Genomic DNA, 17,868 nt, shown 5'->3' on the forward strand with positions numbered 1-17,868 from the left:
AATGTCTGTGCCTTTAAGTAGCATTCCAATTAACTTTAGTAATTTTAAGTGTGAAAACATGATTAAATGTCCTTACAAATAAATACACTGAAATGTAATTTTCCTATTAAAGCCTCATACATCCACAGTTCACACCAACATAAGGCATTGAGTCAACAACTTCAGTAGGAAATCCCCTGACATGTCATCTTGGCTCAAGGTTATTTCACAGAGAAAGAAGTGGGTCAAATTCAGAGCTGCTAAAAACGGAGTGTGTCATTAATATAGTGTGTGAGATTAGCATCTCTATCTTGCAAAAGAAAAACCACCGCCTTCCTCGACAGAGTCTGACAATGGTGTAAAACCACACTCCAATACTTGATCATTGAAAGTGTAAAATAAAATGCACAATAAAAAATGCCTATAACAAAGCCATCCAGTTTTAGTCTAGTTATGCAGAACATGCAACGATAGGCGCAGTATCTTACATCTGGAAGAAAAACACATTAAGCCCCAATCTTTCTGTGGTTTCCTTTGAGTGGCTTCAAAGAAACTATACATCAGTTTCTCTCTTTTATTCCATGAAGTGCCTCAAGGGCAGACGAGGATGAAGGCAGGGAAAGGAATCTGAGCGAGGCTCTCCCATTATAGGCACCTCATTGATGCTTATTTGTTGCTCAAAGAGGCTCGGCCGTTTACTCGACAAATATCAGATGGTCTATGAAAGAAATGATTAGCGTTTTTGTGGCAGAATTATTTTCACCTTTAGGTTGACCAAAGGGTCACAGCGGAGGTCTCACGCAAAAAAACTTCACTCGTCTATTTTAGGATGTTGTATTACATGGGCGTAGCGCAGCAGTTTGAAAGTGTCGACTGTGTGCGAAAGGTCAAATATTTTTTTTAGTTTGCCCATGTAGCTATTTAAGAAATGCTGCAGGAAACAGAAATCGTGGAGATGTCAGATTTCAGCATCTACCGTTTATGTTTCATCAAATAATCAAAATAATATATAAAACGAATTGCCAACAACTATCAAATTATCGTCATTAAAATGATTCAAATTTATACAGCAGGGAAATAATTTATAAAAAGGGTTGTTGCATTACAGGATCTCCTTTGAGTGGATCAGTGTGGACAAAAGATGTGCAAGCAGGGGCTCCTCTATTCAAACACGGGATCCTTAGAGAGAGGCATGAAAGAAATGAATAGTGCTGCCAATCACTCCTCACTGTTCACAGACTTTCTCAAACTGAAAGCCACTGCTTTTCTGTTCGGCTCTTTGGAGGAGGGGGAAGAAGTAAGTCTTACTTATTCAACTTGCACTTGGCTCTTCCAGAATCCATGGGCGGTTTTACACATCAGCTTACATTTTCACATGAGACCTGGTTATTTTTCATTTTTGCATGCCTTGGCCAGAGGAATTTAGCCAAACTGTGAGCTCCTCAGCTGACTGTGCGAGAGAGGGGGAAAAGTGACTGCATGGCTTGTATTTTTCCCTCTCTTGGAAGCGACAGCACAATATAAAACAGAAAACATCGCTTTTTCCTGCAGATTTCCACATGTGATGCAAATGTAATGCCATATGTAATTTGTCTCGTGAGATCAATCATCGACTGTAGTTGCACAAAACACATTTCCACACCCCATACGCACTACAAGGAAAAGCGGGTTTTAATTGGAAGCCACTTGTTTTGTCTACACAAAGCCAGTTTTGGTTGGGGACTTGGGTGGTATGGTTTCGCTTTGAGAAAGAAAGAAAAAATTTCTAGTGTGGCTTCTATAGTAAGCATTAAAACCAGTGACATGGTGGCTAAACTTGAAAACAGACTCTCTCAGTGCTTACTTTCCATCAAGAAACATTCCTCAGCGTAATGTGTTTGGGAACAAGACTGCTGGTGATCCTACCATGGAAAACTGGCCTCAGAAAGAGCATTATTATGGGAGACAGCAAATAATTATGAAATCTTCTACACAATCACACAATAATCTGAATGCCAAGAAACACACATAAACAACATGTAAACTAGATAATAGACTAGAAGACTTTGTGTTGGTTTGGTGGTGCAAATGACTCAAAATAAGGGCGCTTTCACACCTATAGTTCGAGTCAGTTCGGTTTGATTTCACATATATATTTTCGCATAGTTCTAAACGAACCAAAATAGACGGCAAAGACCATCGGAACCGGACTAACCCCAATTTTCCACCGGGTGCGTCACCGCCGTGGAACGTAACGTAACCACCGCGGTCACCGGAGCTGATCGCTGCCACTATAATCAATGTGAGCATTTCCACCGGGCGCGCTGTGTGAATCTTCTTGTGTGAATACCTTGTGTGATGTGGCGCGGGGCTCCGCAGAGGGCGCACACACCAAGGCGTTTATACTCGCCGTGTTGGGTTAATGCGCTCCAAATTTAGGGTTATCCCGTATCTCATCTCATAGCCATATTGCATTAAACTAGACCGTTTCGTTTGAAACCATTTGGTTTGGTTGCCCTCACACCAGAGGAACCATGCCAAAGAAGGGCGGATAAAGCGGTCCGACCGGTTGATTTGGTGCGCACCAAAGTAGTGAGATTACATTCATACCTACGCAAACAAACCAAACCAGGGGACCAAACACGTTTGGTGCGCACCAAATGCTGTAGGTGTGAAAGCACCCTAAGAAAATGAAACCAACCTCTATAGAATCAAGTTATCAAACTGAAAAAGGCCAGACTAAAGTCCATCTGCCTCCGAGACCACACCAAGACAACATTACCTGCTCATCTGTTTTTCATATCACAGAAATGTCAAAGTCATTTCATATCTAAAATGATTTTCATGACTGTGTGGTTAAGACTTTTAACAGAAACCTTGCACATGGACTGGGAGACTACATTTCAAGACACTTCCAACATAATCAGAATACAGCTCAGGGAGGATTTCCAAGGTTAAACAAGGCTAAGGGGGGAGTTATCGCTAAAGGGTGAAAAGAAAAATCTATCATGCTTCAGCAGCACTACTGTCATGTTCTGAGTAATATAGCGACTGCTTGTATACAACTTGAACTGAGGCTGAACTTTGCAGGCAAACTGGAAGAACTGCTTCAGTTTAAAATCCCACAGGTGCTTTAAACGTGATGAGCTGAAAACAATAAATCAATGTGCTTCTGCGTTACAGAAGATTACAATGACTGGTCAATGTGTGCCAGCTGTCAATCACAAATGAACCGTTCATCCTCGAGAAAGATTTAGGGCTCCAACGAGCAATTATTTCCAAAATTGTGGAGATGGTTAGTGAAATATCAAAATGACGTCAATCTCAAATGTCTTGTTTTGTCCACAAACTAGGAGCCAAACGTCCACATTTACTGTATGTGGGGGCTTGTTAGATTTCAATTAAACTACTTTGATCTGCGATAGCAGGAAGCACAGCTTTGGAAAACTGCTGGAGGCCTTTTTTAAAACAGACACTGACATGTCAAAGAAGGTGTGTTACCAAGAATACTAATGATGCTTTTGTTCCATTCAATGTGACAATGAGCGATAGCATAAACACTAGATGCATTTCACAGCTGACAGTTGGCCATGTCATACTAGAGGTGTCACTGTGCTGGACTAACTGGGACACTTAAAGGAAAATGCATTATTTATACCATTTGTTGCACATGTGCTTTTCTGATTGTGACAGATAATCTACTATAAATAGGAACTTATTCCTGGACCCAGAAATGTGGAGCAGTTCTGCAGAATCTAGCATGTGTTAATATGATTTTATCACATAATGTCTTTTCCTCTGTGACGAGCAGCATGGTGACAACAACCTCTGCATCCAGGAGTCATGATGGACGTAATAAAGATGGTCACATTTTTTTTTTAACTTTCTGTCATTATGCCTAGAGTAAGGTTCAGATCCATATCACAACCAAAACCTACTCAGTTCTTTCGTGCATCATAACCTACATCCCCAGAAAATGACTTCAGAAATCCACCATTTGCCTTTTCAGTTATGCTGCTTACAGTCGCGCAGAAAAACTAATGAATGCTAGCAACGCAACATCCTTTGCATAGGACCCACGTCGCTATCATTTGTTCAGCCATGCCAAGTAAACAGTCACCTTTTATTAAAACATGGGTTAAAGGCATGGGAAGTTAAAGGCATATAAGGAATGGTAAAACGTGTACAAGCAAAGCAGTCCCAAAACCTTTATCTGCAAACAGGAGAAACAGTTGCAGACTGACTGAATGGCTGGGAAAATAAGTTATAGTAAGTTAATTCACCATTGATAGAGCAGATACCATTTGCAAAAAAATAAAAATGCATATTGTAAGCATTGGGTTACTTTTAAAAACGTGCAGTGACACTCCCCAGCAGCTAATATGCATCTTTGATACCAGTTTCACCTCCTTCCAACATTTCTCCCCAATACTGCATCATGGAAGTTTCTGTCCACGCACATACGGCACTTTTACCTCGGCACGCATCGTTGTCAAACATTAAGAGATTTCTCCATATGACCAAATGAGGATTCAGGCGAAACCACAAGAGAGGCCCTGGTCTGGCAGCACAAGATTAACTACAGTGTGATGAAGAACAAGAGGAACCAAAAGGGACAGAGTGAGACTTCAGTCTCACACCAGTCCACTTACAAGAGAGAAGAGAAGCAGTTGAAGCAGAGTGAGTAACACAGTGATGCTCGTCAGAAAGCCTCTTGCAAAACCATGTACTATATGTACATGAATATGAGGATGGTAGTTCAGTTAAAATCATAAACACAGTCACAAGCAAACTAGCATCCCAGTTAATGCTAGTTTCCATGCAAAGTTAAATCGAGCTACGGTTGCTACGCTTTATCCTCACCGTCGTAAAAACTCACCGGTGACGCTCCCCACTCCCTTCCCCTCTCTTAGCCATGTGCATTTGTTTTCAACTAGGGATGCACCGATCCACCTTTTTTCACTTCCGATCCGATCCCGATATCTGATTTTAGATAACTGCCGATACTCCGATACTATTCCGATATGGATGCTCTGTTTGCTTTAATATTATTATCATTGTTTTTGTCATCATTTTGATTATAAGGCTTTAATAAACTACTTTATACAGCCGTGTGATATGTACCACTTTTACAACGTTTACAGCGACTTTACAGACCCCTGGCGACACTCACACATACCCCCCACCCCCCTCCACACACACACACACACACGAGCGCATAGCAGCGCACACACAAACGTAGTCACAGACACACACACATAAACGGAGTCACAGACAAGCCGTGAATGTTCAATCTCCAAACACCACGCGATGCTGCCGTTTTACATAAATAAATAGCATCTCCTTGTTAATCATTGATTTCACCGGACATTTTGGCTGGGGATATTTATTTTCGTCAGCTAAATTCACGTGACAACCGCCATAAACGGCATATATACCGGCTAACGTGAACGCTGGCTTGGAGATGTGTGATTTTCATTGTTTTTATGCCGCTGTCAGTACTGTTCTCCTCAGCGAGCAGGCGTTTAAAACGGTGACGGCTGGGATTACGTCGGCTCGGCTGCAGGTTGCAGAGCTGAACTACCTGGTTAACTCCTGGTCAATCATGCTCGCCTGCTAGCTGGCTGTAAACTGTGGAATGGATTTCCTGAACGGAGTCGTGCATCATTACTCCGCGTCTCATCGAGACACGCCTCAGTTCAGGAAACCCATTCCACTTTTTGCAGCCAGCTAACAGAGCATTCAGGAAATCACTTGTGGAGACATTTCAGCAGACACACACACACAGACGGATCGGAAATTTCCGATCCAACTGTACAGATTTCCGATCCGTCAATTACGTCTGTATCGGAACCCGATACCGATACTGGATCGGATCGGCCCCATCCCTATTTTCAACAGAGCCGGGAAAAACCGTAGAGCCATGTCCTGGCCGGTCAGCATCCATTTTGCATGCGTTTTTCAATTCACGCCATTCAAAAAAAGCTGAAATCTAAAATAACGCAATCAATGCATTGATCTTATAGGCAGTACGTGGAAGGAGGATGTGTGTATAGTGCAGTGAAGCCACTCTTGTTTCCTCCTGATCCTGAGAACTCCAGGTTGGCGAACGTGATCTTGCGAGACTGTTTTTCCTGCCGACAGTGGAGACTTATGGTAAAAATCCTGCACTGTTCCGCTTTAAAACATTAAATTCTTTAAGCTGACAGAGTATAAAATCGGTTTAATTCGTCCAAATACGTCATAGGCTGATTTTCCTCCATATTTTTGACGATCTTCTGTTCTATTATATCTGGGTATAAGGCAGGGGGGTGGGAAATGTGGCACATTTGTGGCTGAGCGTCCAGGCCTGATCAAGTCTGAATCTGGTCTGATTGAACATATGCTTCAAAGTACTTTAAAAGTCTGATTTTAGTCAGACTAACACAATAATGCGTCATATAAAAGTAGTAGTTTGATGGCTGGCAGTTGAATAAATGCGGACACAGCTCGTACTTTCGCGTGAATAAAAAGGACAGCAGACACATATTTTGCCGACTCTCACTGTATCACACACAGAATGCTGCTGCCACAACAAGATGACTGTATTTATGTTAGCATGTGAAGAGTAACAACACAGGTTTTCTTCCCTCACAAAGACAACATGCATTAACACATCTACCCCTTCATCAGACTGTGTGCGCAGTGGCCATCACATGGTAAATAACTACTTTCAAAATTGCAGCCTCAACACATCTTCTGTAAACCCAAAATTATCAACTTAAGACCATCACAGTTTTTTTTTCCAGGTCTGACCACAGAGCACTTGGTATAATTTAACACCAAAATGCACCAACACTACACATACTAGATATATTCTTTTTAACGTGTGGACAATTCCCTTCCTTCTCTCCAGTAGTCCTGCTGATGATTTTTGCCCTTATTTAACAATAACAGAGTGATTATGATGGTTAAATGGCTTTTTGCGAGGAAACAGGGAGCCGTCTCCACTCCCCCTTCCATCTGTCAGCAGATAACCAGCCTTGCAAGATCAAGGCCGCTGACCGGGAGTCCTCCGAATCAGGAGGTTTCGCTAAGTCTCGGGGCTCACAACAATCGGATCAAGGCAGCGATATCGTTTTTATGTTTTTTTTGTAGACGTTCATCATGGCAGAGAGAGAAGAATGAAAAAGCAGCAGAGGAAACTGTTGTCAAAGGAAGAGAGGATGAGGAAACAACTGTCTGACCAAGTGAGGGGCCACACATGAGTAAATATTAGACCAGCATTTTTTTTTTTAAATGGGCGAAATGCCTTAGAGATAGGGGGAGACCAGGACTCGCTGAAGAGCCTATGTCTCTTGGATGGCCTGGGAACACCTCAGGATTCCCCTGGAAGAGCTGATCGAATTGACTGGGGAGAGGGAAGTCTGGGCTTCTCTGCACAAGCTGCTGCCCCCGCGTCCTGACCTCAGATAAGCAGTAGAAGATGGATGGATTGATGGATGGATGCAAAAAAACAAACAATGAAGCATGCAAAATGGATGCTGACTGACATGGACACGGCGACACAGTTTGCTGGTTTTCGTTGAAAACAAATGCACATGGCCAGGAGAGGGGAAAAGTCTGATTTAGTCAGACTAAGACAATCAAACACGTTAGTCCGACTAAAACTGGAAAATGTGATTCATAGTCCAATTACTCCTGCATGTATTAGTCGGACTGGAGTCAGACTTCTGTGTACACACCAAAACTTTCTTGCCAGGTCTTTGACCCAGAAGTAGAAGGAGACAACTTCTACTAATAGTCAGACTACTGGCTTAGCTTGATTAAACTCTGCATGTAAACATAATGAATGAGGATAGAGCACGATGCAATAGGTGGATAGATGTTAGTGTGGCGTCATGAGATTCAATGACTGCCAGGTGTCTTCAATCTTCAAGATGACATAAGGGCATTGCATGTCATTTGCTAACCTGATGTAAACCTGATAGAGGGCATTAATGACATATTTGTCCAGGACGAATACTGTAGCCTACAACAGTAAGAGTGACTCTTTTCAAGATCAAACAGAGTCTTGCTGATCTTACAAAAACGTGTACAATGACATGACCTCATCTGTTTTGGTTTTTTTAATCCTCAAGGCTACTCCTTTTTTTTTTTTTTTTTTTTCAAACCGCCAATTATATAATGAGGTCACCACACAAACAGCAGACCAAAGACATCAGAGGACGTGCAGCACATGTAGACCATTTTATGGCTTACTGTGTTAACTTTACAGAAACTTTCATAATGGAAATAATGCTCTTTGGATCGAGGATAAATGCTCTATTGTGAGGGAGAGACGCATTAAAACACAAATGACATCAAATACTAAGCATGGGACGATATAAACAATGTTCTGTCAATTATCCTGACCAAAATAAGAGTAATAAAATGCCACAAAACATTTTGCAAGTGGATTCTACTGCAAAAAAATAAGAAAGGATATTCAGCAGAAATTATATAACTATACACAGATAACTTATTTACAGCTCTTGGACAGGTTGATAACCTTAAGATTTAAGGCCACATTATACTTCTCCAACTGCGTAATGCGTTATCCGTCTGCGTCACCACGGAGACGCCTCGAGCCTTTATACTTCTGCGTCGTGGTGACGGACACGCGCTGCAATTTCCCGCCTGATCAGTAGGGGTCGCTGCGCAAGGTTGTTGTGCTTCAGGCTACAGTGAGCAATGGCGTCCGAGAAAGAAAGAGAGAGAAAGACTGTTGTTGTTGAAACAGTGGCCGTTTCTCACTTTTCTGTGTGACGGAACGCAGTTTTAAGATAATTTGAGGCGAGAAATTGGCCATTTAGAGTCTAAACATGTGCTCTGTGTGTTAAGATATGACGTATTTATAGTTTGGCAGCGGCGTTATCGGCGGGGATCAGCTCCGCGTCTGTGGACGCTCGGTGCTCACTGTGAGCCGGCACAAAGCAGCTTCGCTCAGCCTGTCCTGAGGACCAATCGCAGCTCTTGCTGTCTCCGTTGTCCCTTGACGGAGTGACGGACACTTAAAAAATATTTCGTGCAGTCGGAGACGACGCAGAGGCTCTTTGACAGGCTCTGCATCGACGCAGAGGACTCTGTGTAACCTACGCAGAGCACTTTACGCAGAAGTATAAATTGGGCTTTACTTAAACCCTGTCCTTAATTCAATTCATTTGATGGGATAATTGGAAGTGTTGAGGTGGAATGAGATCACCAAGGCGAACATCATGTGCCTTGTTTTCGTGATTACTCGGACTTCCTCGTCCCGCATTACAGATTTATGTGAAAGGGAAGGTAAAGGTTAAAGAGGACAGTAATGCAACACAACAATGCCAACTATCATTAAGCACCACTAATACCCAACTAATACCCCATTCCCACTGGTCAAATAACCCCCATTTAATCCCAGGATTGAATGTGTTTTTCCACCAGTGTGAATGTGTTCAATTGGCATTCACTTCCAGGTCAAATGACTGCAATGCGCAATCAGCATCAGTGGGAACATAAAGACACGACATTATGCATTTATCTTGCAGGCGTAAACATTGAATTGATGCATCTTTACCTTTCAAAACTAAAGACAATGCTCAATCCTAAGAATAAGATGCCAATAGTATTACATTATCACTGAGAGCCATGAAGGTGTTTTTCCCAGTTTTGCATCTGGTGCATCTGTGACATCATTCTGCCCGCACAAGTGACACATGGGTAAAAAAAATACCACAAGGCACAACAAGCACTGGCAATGGGAGTGGTGTTAATAATACCCTTTTGTGTGGCTTCACTCAGGTTTAATAATCCTGCTTATACCCACTCATTTTAGTATGACAGAGGCTTAAGTTAAGTTTAAAGAAGGAGGAGAACGCTGAACACTGAACACTGCCAATACCTTAACTATCTACGGATGACAACTAGCACTAACAAACTAACCTAACTAACTAACTTAACTACAGTTTAAAGAGAAATAAGGAACATGAAGAAGGTGATCAGGGTGGCAGTAATGCAGTATTACAGGTGGCAACTTACATAAAGTAAAGAACAAGAAAGTAAACAATGCAACCATGGCTCCACGATAAAAATGTTTTAAATATCGCGATGTTCTGAATATCGCGATGACGATATTACTTGAATATGACGCATACAAGCAAAGGTTTATGGTCATGTATATTTCTGTTTTTGGGTTCGCTGATAACAGACGTGCCTAATGCAGACACTGAAACACCTAGTGACGTATTTCGTTCCAAAAACATGGCCAAACAAAACTAACACGAGACACAACCTACATGTATTGCACTTTAAACGGTTTTAAGACAGTTGACGTTAAACACAGGCCTCCTTACCCAAAAGCTTCTTCACTTCCTCCACACTCATGTAAATATTGACACTGGGCAGGTTGTTGTTGTTGTTGATGATGCCTGAAGGGCTGCTCGGGCTGGAGAGACACCCGGTTCCTTCCAGCAGCAGCAGGAAGAAGAAGCCCCCCAGCCTCCACAGCACCGAGTGTGGCCAAGCTGGGGACTCAGACGGGCTGCCAGAGCCGCGAATCGAGCCCAACATAGCAGTGGCGCTCTGGCTCGCAGTTGTTCTCGGTCTTCCCCACGGACGCCAAACTCTTTCTCATCCGTATCTGAAGTTAATCCCAGGAGGCAACATTACGAGTCACTTCAGCGCCACTTGTAGCATAAAAATCCCCTTTTCCCACTCCCACTGTTTTTTTTTGTCCTTTCCTTGCTAGCCGAGGCAGGCTAAGTTAGCCGGAACAGGCTAACTTCTGTCGGGTTGTGCTAACTGTCTGCGGTCACACTGACGCTGATTGTTTGAAATGTTCGGGAGATTTACGACGCTTCCCCGAGCACATGAAGTACACGCCAGCTGACTCCGCATTGACGTGATTTGATTCGAGCGAGCGAAAGTGGTCGATAAGTTAAAAAAAAAAACTGTTCCCCAAATTAGCAGAGAAGCTAATACATCCAGCGTTCCCCCTCCATGGTCTCTCCTCCCGTTGCTTTTTCCCTCACCATCTCAGTTTTCACTTGGAGCAGGAAGGGGGGGTCCGCGCGGGGCGCTCTGTGTAAGTGATGCCTTCAGGGGCGGTCGGAAATGTATGTTAAAACCTCAATTGTTTGTCTTTTGTGATGGTAAAAGTATTCCATAAATTATAGACTGACTCAGAATATCAATTTTGAATATCTACTTTTTTTTTTTTTAATTATTATTTATTTTTATAATAATTTATATCTGGACTGCATTGATTACAATAAGCACTGGTATACACAGCAAAGGCAACTGCAGGCTTTTGTGGTCCACCTTTTTTTTTTTTAGTTTATGAACAAAATATTTAATTCTTAATTGAAATGACCTATAGACAACCGCTTTATACAACCTAAAATTTGTATTATCCTTTATGCCAATGTTTTATTCACAAAAATCACAGAACTATAGACAAGAAACAAGCATTAAAACTGAAAACTTACCAATGCCACCCCCTCTTAATGCCCTCAGTGTATAAATGTAAAGTTCTATTTTTATTGTTTTGCAACAATTCCTTTACATTATAGTTGTCTTTATTTTTTTCTTCTTTCTCTTTTTCCACCTTCTTCCACAGGTGCTGCTGCTATGCTGTAAATCATAAAAAAATGACAAGAGCAAAGTTGTGCATAATATTTGGAATAAACCAGCCATTTGCAAGAGATACACATCTAATATAAAATATATAATATTTTTTATCCTTAAATATAATTACTATTAATGATTCATTATTATTAATTACTATTGCTATTATTCCTGTACTAATAAATTTTTTTAATATTTTAAATGTGGGCCCACGGTTGGTGTAGTGGTTAGCACTCTTGCCTTTGCAGCAAGAAGACCCGGGTTCCTGGGTTCGAGCCCCGTTTGGAACAACTTCGGAACAAGGGCCTTTCTGCAAGGAGTTTGCATGTTCTCCCCGTGTGTGCGTGGGTTTTCTCCGGGTTCTCCGGCTTCCTCCCACAGTCCAAAAACATGCGATATGGGGATTAGGTGAATTGGTCACTCTAAATTGACCGTAGGTGTGAGTGTGTGAGTGGATGGTTGTTTGTCTCTATATGTGGCCCTGCGATGGACTGGCGAACTGTCCAGGGTGTACCCCGCCTATCGCCCAATGTCTGCTGAGATAGGCACAGCACCCCCCGTGACCCTCTGGTGGAGGAAAAAGCGGTAGATAATGGATGGATTTTAAATGTGCTTTTGTGTTGATAATAGCACACGACCAACAAGTTTGCAACTTCCATGATGCGTAAAAGTCTGGATATTCTGAGGTTCAGTGAAGGCAGCACAAAAACTCTCATAGTAAAAGAACCTAAAGATAAGTGAATGAGATTGTTGTTGACCATGGAAATGTGAGTTAATACAGTCACCAAAAGGGATTCTGTCAAGCAAAAAGGACACCAGAAAACATTTTAACATTTTTATTATTAAAATATTCACCTACAAAATGGCCTATAAACACTATTTACAGAGCAGCTCGCGCTGACGCCAGCTAAGAAACAGATAAAAAGATATTTATACACAGAAAATACTGCAAAACCTTGTCAGAGTAGGAGATGAAATCCTGTGTGTGTGTGGGGGGGGGGGGGGGTGGAAAACAAATGCATTTTTCATCTTGTTTATGATAAACACTTTACAGTGACTTCCCTGAGGGACAAACCTGCAGCTAAATCACAAAAAAAAGAAAAGAAAAACCTCAAAAATGTGTCAGCATGGACATAGAAATTAGGTATGTTGGGGGGGGGACAAACGCAGCCTTGTTTTCAGATGAACGTGTCTCTCAAATGTTACAGTGGGCTCTGACGTGGGATTTTCAGCACACACACAAAAATGACCACAATCAGTTCAAGTAGATTATAAACACCAAAATTGAAGTAAGGAGGTTTTTCACATGACAGTGATGTCGATCCATTCATCAGCATCCAAGTGCTCTGAGAAGAAAAAGACAGAATACTCCTTTTTAAGGATCGTCACAGTAGAACATTTGGTGATCTGCTACAGTAACAGTGGTTATACCAAAAAGGAAACAAACCTCTATTGTTGTCTGTGTGTTCTTCTGGCTGTAAAGTGAGTAAATAGTAGAGTGTGAAAAGACTTGCATTGGTTTATTTGTTAAAAATCACTGTTTTCTGCAACCTTTTACAACTTACTCTGACTTTTCTTGGGAAGCACTGGTTCACAGACCTCTCGGTAACAGACGTCCTGCTGCACTTTATATGTTCTTTTGTACCTGCGAAGAGTGTGAATAAAGTTTGAGCTCCGTGTTACTTTAAGGGATAGTGTGGGATTTTTTGACATGTGGTTTTATGTATAGTCCGTGTGTGTCATTTAAAGTCTACGTTATCTTAAGAATACATTTCCCAGCTTTATCTTGCACGTAGACAGCCCTTTCCAACGGGAAATTAAAGTTTGTGTCACTTTGTAAATCACTGCACTTTCCAGCGCCACAGTCCATGAACAAAAACAATTTTATAACTCATAGAACATGGGAGTTTCTAAGGATGGTTGAATGGGTCAGTTTGAGTCGCTTGGAAAAATCTAAGTAAAGACTTTAAAACACAGAAGTCACAAAGTAACACAACTAAACTTAGTGATGGAAGCAGCAGTCGTCCAGGATGCTGTTTTAAATAATTCCTGTGTTTCGTGACATAGAATCGCTGTTTTTGTCAATGGACTTTGGTGAAGGGGAATGAGCAACATAGAGAGTAAGAAAAACATCAGTGTGGTTTGTACATAGCATACACTTAAGCTGACACAGATTTGATTAGGTGTTATTAAGTGGCTAAAATCACTATTTCTATTATAAAAACTTTATAAATAAAGTGTTCAAGAATATAATATATTCTTGAACACTTTATTTATAAAGTTTTTAAGCTTAAACTACAAAAAGACAGAACAAAAACTGCCAGCCCACAGAAGAATAAACATGAGAAAATTACATTAAACATGTCAGTCTACATACTGAATCTCTATTATATATTCTTATTTATCATTTTATTATTTACTCTTTTTAATATAGTATATAGTATTATCCTGAATATAAACATGTAGCTCATATAGTCATATATACTCTCAAAAAACCCAAACTATCACTTTAAAGGACAAAAGGAAGTTTGATCATTGTGCTTCCATAAAAAAATGTAGTTGCTAACACTCTCTTTGCGGCAAGACACATTAAAAACATACAATACAAAGACATGGACACAGACTGTATAAAAGGGCAGCAATAAATGATATAAGAATAGGTAAATTGTAGAAATTATAGACAGATAAAATAAATAGATGAGAGCAGCAGCTGTATAAAGCACATTTTCACATTTTCGAGTTAAAAACTTAGTAATCGTGATAAACGTGCGGTCAGAGGCAAACATCAGTATCGCTAACATGACTCACAGGTAGTGGCACACTCCATCCTCCCAGACAGGTATGCTCTTGGTTTCAGAGTAGATTCGGGTACATGGGTGTGATACTCGCTGGCACGCTGCAAAGACACATCACATGTTTTTAAAAGTGTGAATGCTTATTACGTATTGTGAGCATGAAATAGTCTAGTGGATGGTTTCAGGGAGTCATGTGGGCTGGAGCTGGAGCTGGAGCTGGAGCTGGAGCTGGAGCTGGAGCTGGAGCTGGAGCTGGAGCTGGAGCTGGAGCTGGGCCCTACTCTGTGGTTGATGGATGGTTTTAGGAAAGGAATGTTTAAACAATCTGACGCTGGGTGTTTAGGTGAAGAAAAGAAGTGAAGAGGGGGCCAGGGTATGTCCAGTGTCTCCTCAAAAAACAGCTTCATCAACATGGAATTTGCTCTGGAGTTATAGATCGTTATCCACTGCTAATGATATCACTCACAATAAATCACAAAAGTAGAAGGCAAATGTATTTACTCAGTGAGAGCACGTAGCCCCAATTATCCAGGAAAGACAACACGGTGAAGTTATCGTGGTAACACTGAAGAGCAGAGGAGTTCTGAGGGGAGAAGCAGCTACGGCAGAGTTCAGAGTGAGGACATGCAGGAATAAGGGAAGCTGATAGTGGCTCGCAGATGCAAAACCATGTGGGATAAAACTCATGTCCACGTAGATACAAACCCAGGACTGCTGACTCTTTTATTTCTATATCTATTAGGTCTGTTTGGCATAATTATGACCAGGAAGTATGAAAGTATAAAAGACAGTGGAAACTGAACAGACAGGGCTCGGGTTTGTGTCGAGCTGCAGGAAAATAAACCTTTTTTCATCCTCAGTGTCTATCTGAGTATTAGTGTTTGGGTTTTGTAGGTGTAAGAAGCCCAGTGACATGTCCTGGATCTTCAGGGTTTTATAATAGTATCGTCATACATCACTCCAGTTTATTGGTATCCAAATCAATTACACAGTATATACCATTTAAACCTATATAAGCTCCTATTTTATCTATGTGTGAAAAAAAAATCCAAAATACTAAAATCAGCACAATATGAATTATTTCGTTCATGAACTGCTTTCTCGACTGTGTACTAGTATGTCTCTAATAATCCATCATCGCTATTGCTTTAGCAATACAAGAGCCATAAGGATAAGGATGACAACCTTCTCCTTGTGGCAATATCCAAAAATCATTGTTTTTTTAAATAGAGATTGGGGGTATATACTGTCATTTAAGGCGGGTTTAGTTCCATTAAAATCATCTTTGTGTCCAAACAACATTAAAAACATACTGTGTCTCCATATGTGGAGTGAAGCTGTGGAACAGATTGAGTGTGGTGCAAAAGCAAATGCCCAAGTTTGACCCAGTTCATAAAAATGTAGGAAGGAGGGTTTTGATGTCTCACACGTTATTCATTCATTTTACAATTTTTTTTAAAAAGTCACATATTATTTATATTGTTTATGTATATGTAAATAGGTGGATTCCTTGGTTTGCAATTTGTAATTTGGATGCAAATAGGAAGTTGACTTGTGAACATTGGTTATTAAATAGTGAAGAAGAGGTAGAATTAACTCTTTTTCTGACATTACTTTTAAGTGTATTGTGTTTTCATGTTCAAAATAAAGCCTTAATTCATTCGTTCTATTCTTGTCACTCATAAAAAATGTGATACTAAACATTGATGTATTGATGCATTAACATCATGTTTATTCTGATTATGTTAACATGACTTAATTATATAGTTAACTGTAGATAATGCAGTCCGACTGGCTGTTAATGTTCATGTTTCCAGACAGTGAATACATACTGTGTATATTGAACATAAATAACAGTGTACATGACGTAACATGAGAAGGCCTCTCTGTCTGAAAGAAACAAAACTAACTTTGTTTTCAAATCATTAAATTAAATGTATTTATGATTGATTATGAGCTCATTTTCTACTCATATGATCACTTCACTTTTCTACTTTTATGCTATTCTTAACTGTCTGTTATTCATTATTAGACGAGCCGCTAAAGACGCGGCTGCAGTTTTTTCCCGTGACACATAAAAGGCGACGTAAGTCGAGGACAGAGCGCGACATTGTCGTCAGATGACACACCGCTGCTGTTCCTCGCTAAGTGCCCAAACACTGAGTTATGAATGTAACACGCCGTCTTTGGAAGAAATAATATGCTGCTTTGTGTCTAGGCTGACAATGTATTCATGTCGTACATTCACGTTCGTGCCCCGGAGCGTTGCAGTTAACCAAGCCATTCATAAAAGTCACAGGGGTCAACTGTCAGCGGAGCGTGTTTCCTGCTTTTGGAGAATCCAGATGTCTATACATAGCTGGCTGCTTTTTTGACAGTTAACACGACGAAATTCAAATCGAACAGATATTATACTTCACACCCTCGCATGCTCCAGTTACGTTAAGAGAGAGCAGAAATCTAACCCAGGGTGAGCACAAAGATGTGTCTGTAAATCTGACTCTGACACTCAGGACATGCAGACAGCTGCTGAGCAGACGTCGCTGACCAAATCTCTTTGGAAAAAAGCAAGGTATGCACCTAATTCAATGGCAGGAATTCTACATGTTCATGTTGGCATTAAACGATCCATCACAGTTTCCTCACTTCGTTTATCTTGTTCAGAGTGACACGGGGGTTTGAGCAAGTCCACACATTCATGATATGCTAAACAGTATGCATTTAAACCGTTGAGCGGAAAAAAGCCACACAGAAACCTCTGAGCCGTCTGTGGTGACGCGATGATAATCAGGAAACCGCCGTGATGCAAACATTCCTTGTTATGACTATGGGTGACACTGATAAGGCGAGCAGTGTGGCCCAACAGATGGAAATGATACTCGTTAAGAGCAGTGTGGGACGACACTTTCTCAGCAGCTGTTTGACGGACCTTTAAAAACTAAAAAAATCTGCTTCACCTCAGAAAGTTCTGGTTCAGTGTCATAACAAATTCTGCATCTATTGCCAAAAGTAGTGTGTACAAGTATCTTTGTAAGGGTCCAAAAACGTTCAAACCTATATTTTCACCTTGTGGGGACAACTTTAAAGGGCTATTTCAGGATTAAGACCTCACACTTTGTTGTGATGGGCCACACAGTTGGCGTAGTGGTTAGCGCTCTCGCCTTTGCAGCAAGAAGACCCGGGTTTGATCCCGGTTGAAACAAGGGCCTTTCTGCATGGAGTTTGCATGTTCTCCCCGTGTGTGCGTGGGTTTTCTCCGGGTTCTCCGGCTTCTTCCAAAAACATGCAGATTTGGGGATTAGGTGAATTGGTCACTCTTAATTGACCGTAGGTGTGAGAGTGTGAGTGAATGATTGTTTGTCTCTATATGTGGCCCTGCGATGGACTGCTGATTTGTCCAGGGTGTACCCCACCTATCACCCTATGTTAGCTGAGATAAGCACAGCACCCCCGTGACCCTCCGGAGGAGGATAGAGGTAGATGATAGATGGAC

The 17,868-nt window shown here is 41.2% G+C and overlaps 2 protein-coding genes across 3 annotated transcripts in view; both read right to left on the reverse strand.

Moving 5' to 3' along the window:
* ryk (receptor like tyrosine kinase) overlaps positions 1–10,954 on the reverse strand; it is a 46,548-nt gene extending 35,594 nt beyond the window's left edge. For both annotated transcript variants that reach the window (XM_083888495.1, XM_083888494.1), the window contains exon 1: positions 10,308–10,954. In XM_083888495.1, the coding sequence (XP_083744621.1) occupies positions 10,308–10,524 (217 nt within the window). In that variant the 5' untranslated portion in view covers positions 10,525–10,954. The remainder of the gene's footprint in view (positions 1–10,307) is intronic.
* Positions 10,955–12,740: 1,786 nt separating this feature from the next.
* Positions 12,741–17,868, reverse strand: part of sned1 (sushi, nidogen and EGF-like domains 1) — a gene marked incomplete at its 5' end in the record, with an annotated part of 33,516 nt that continues 28,388 nt past the window's right edge. Inside the window, 4 exons of the mRNA XM_083888634.1 lie at positions 12,741–12,926; positions 13,028–13,055; positions 13,146–13,225; positions 14,389–14,476. Of these exons, the coding sequence (XP_083744760.1) occupies positions 13,030–13,055; positions 13,146–13,225; positions 14,389–14,476 (194 nt within the window). The 3' untranslated portion in view covers positions 12,741–12,926; positions 13,028–13,029. The remainder of the gene's footprint in view (positions 12,927–13,027; positions 13,056–13,145; positions 13,226–14,388; positions 14,477–17,868) is intronic.

Source organism: Microchirus variegatus (genome assembly GCF_963457635.1).
Source record: "Microchirus variegatus genome assembly, chromosome: 4".
In the NCBI taxonomy this organism is placed as follows: Eukaryota; Metazoa; Chordata; class Actinopteri; order Pleuronectiformes; family Soleidae; genus Microchirus; species Microchirus variegatus.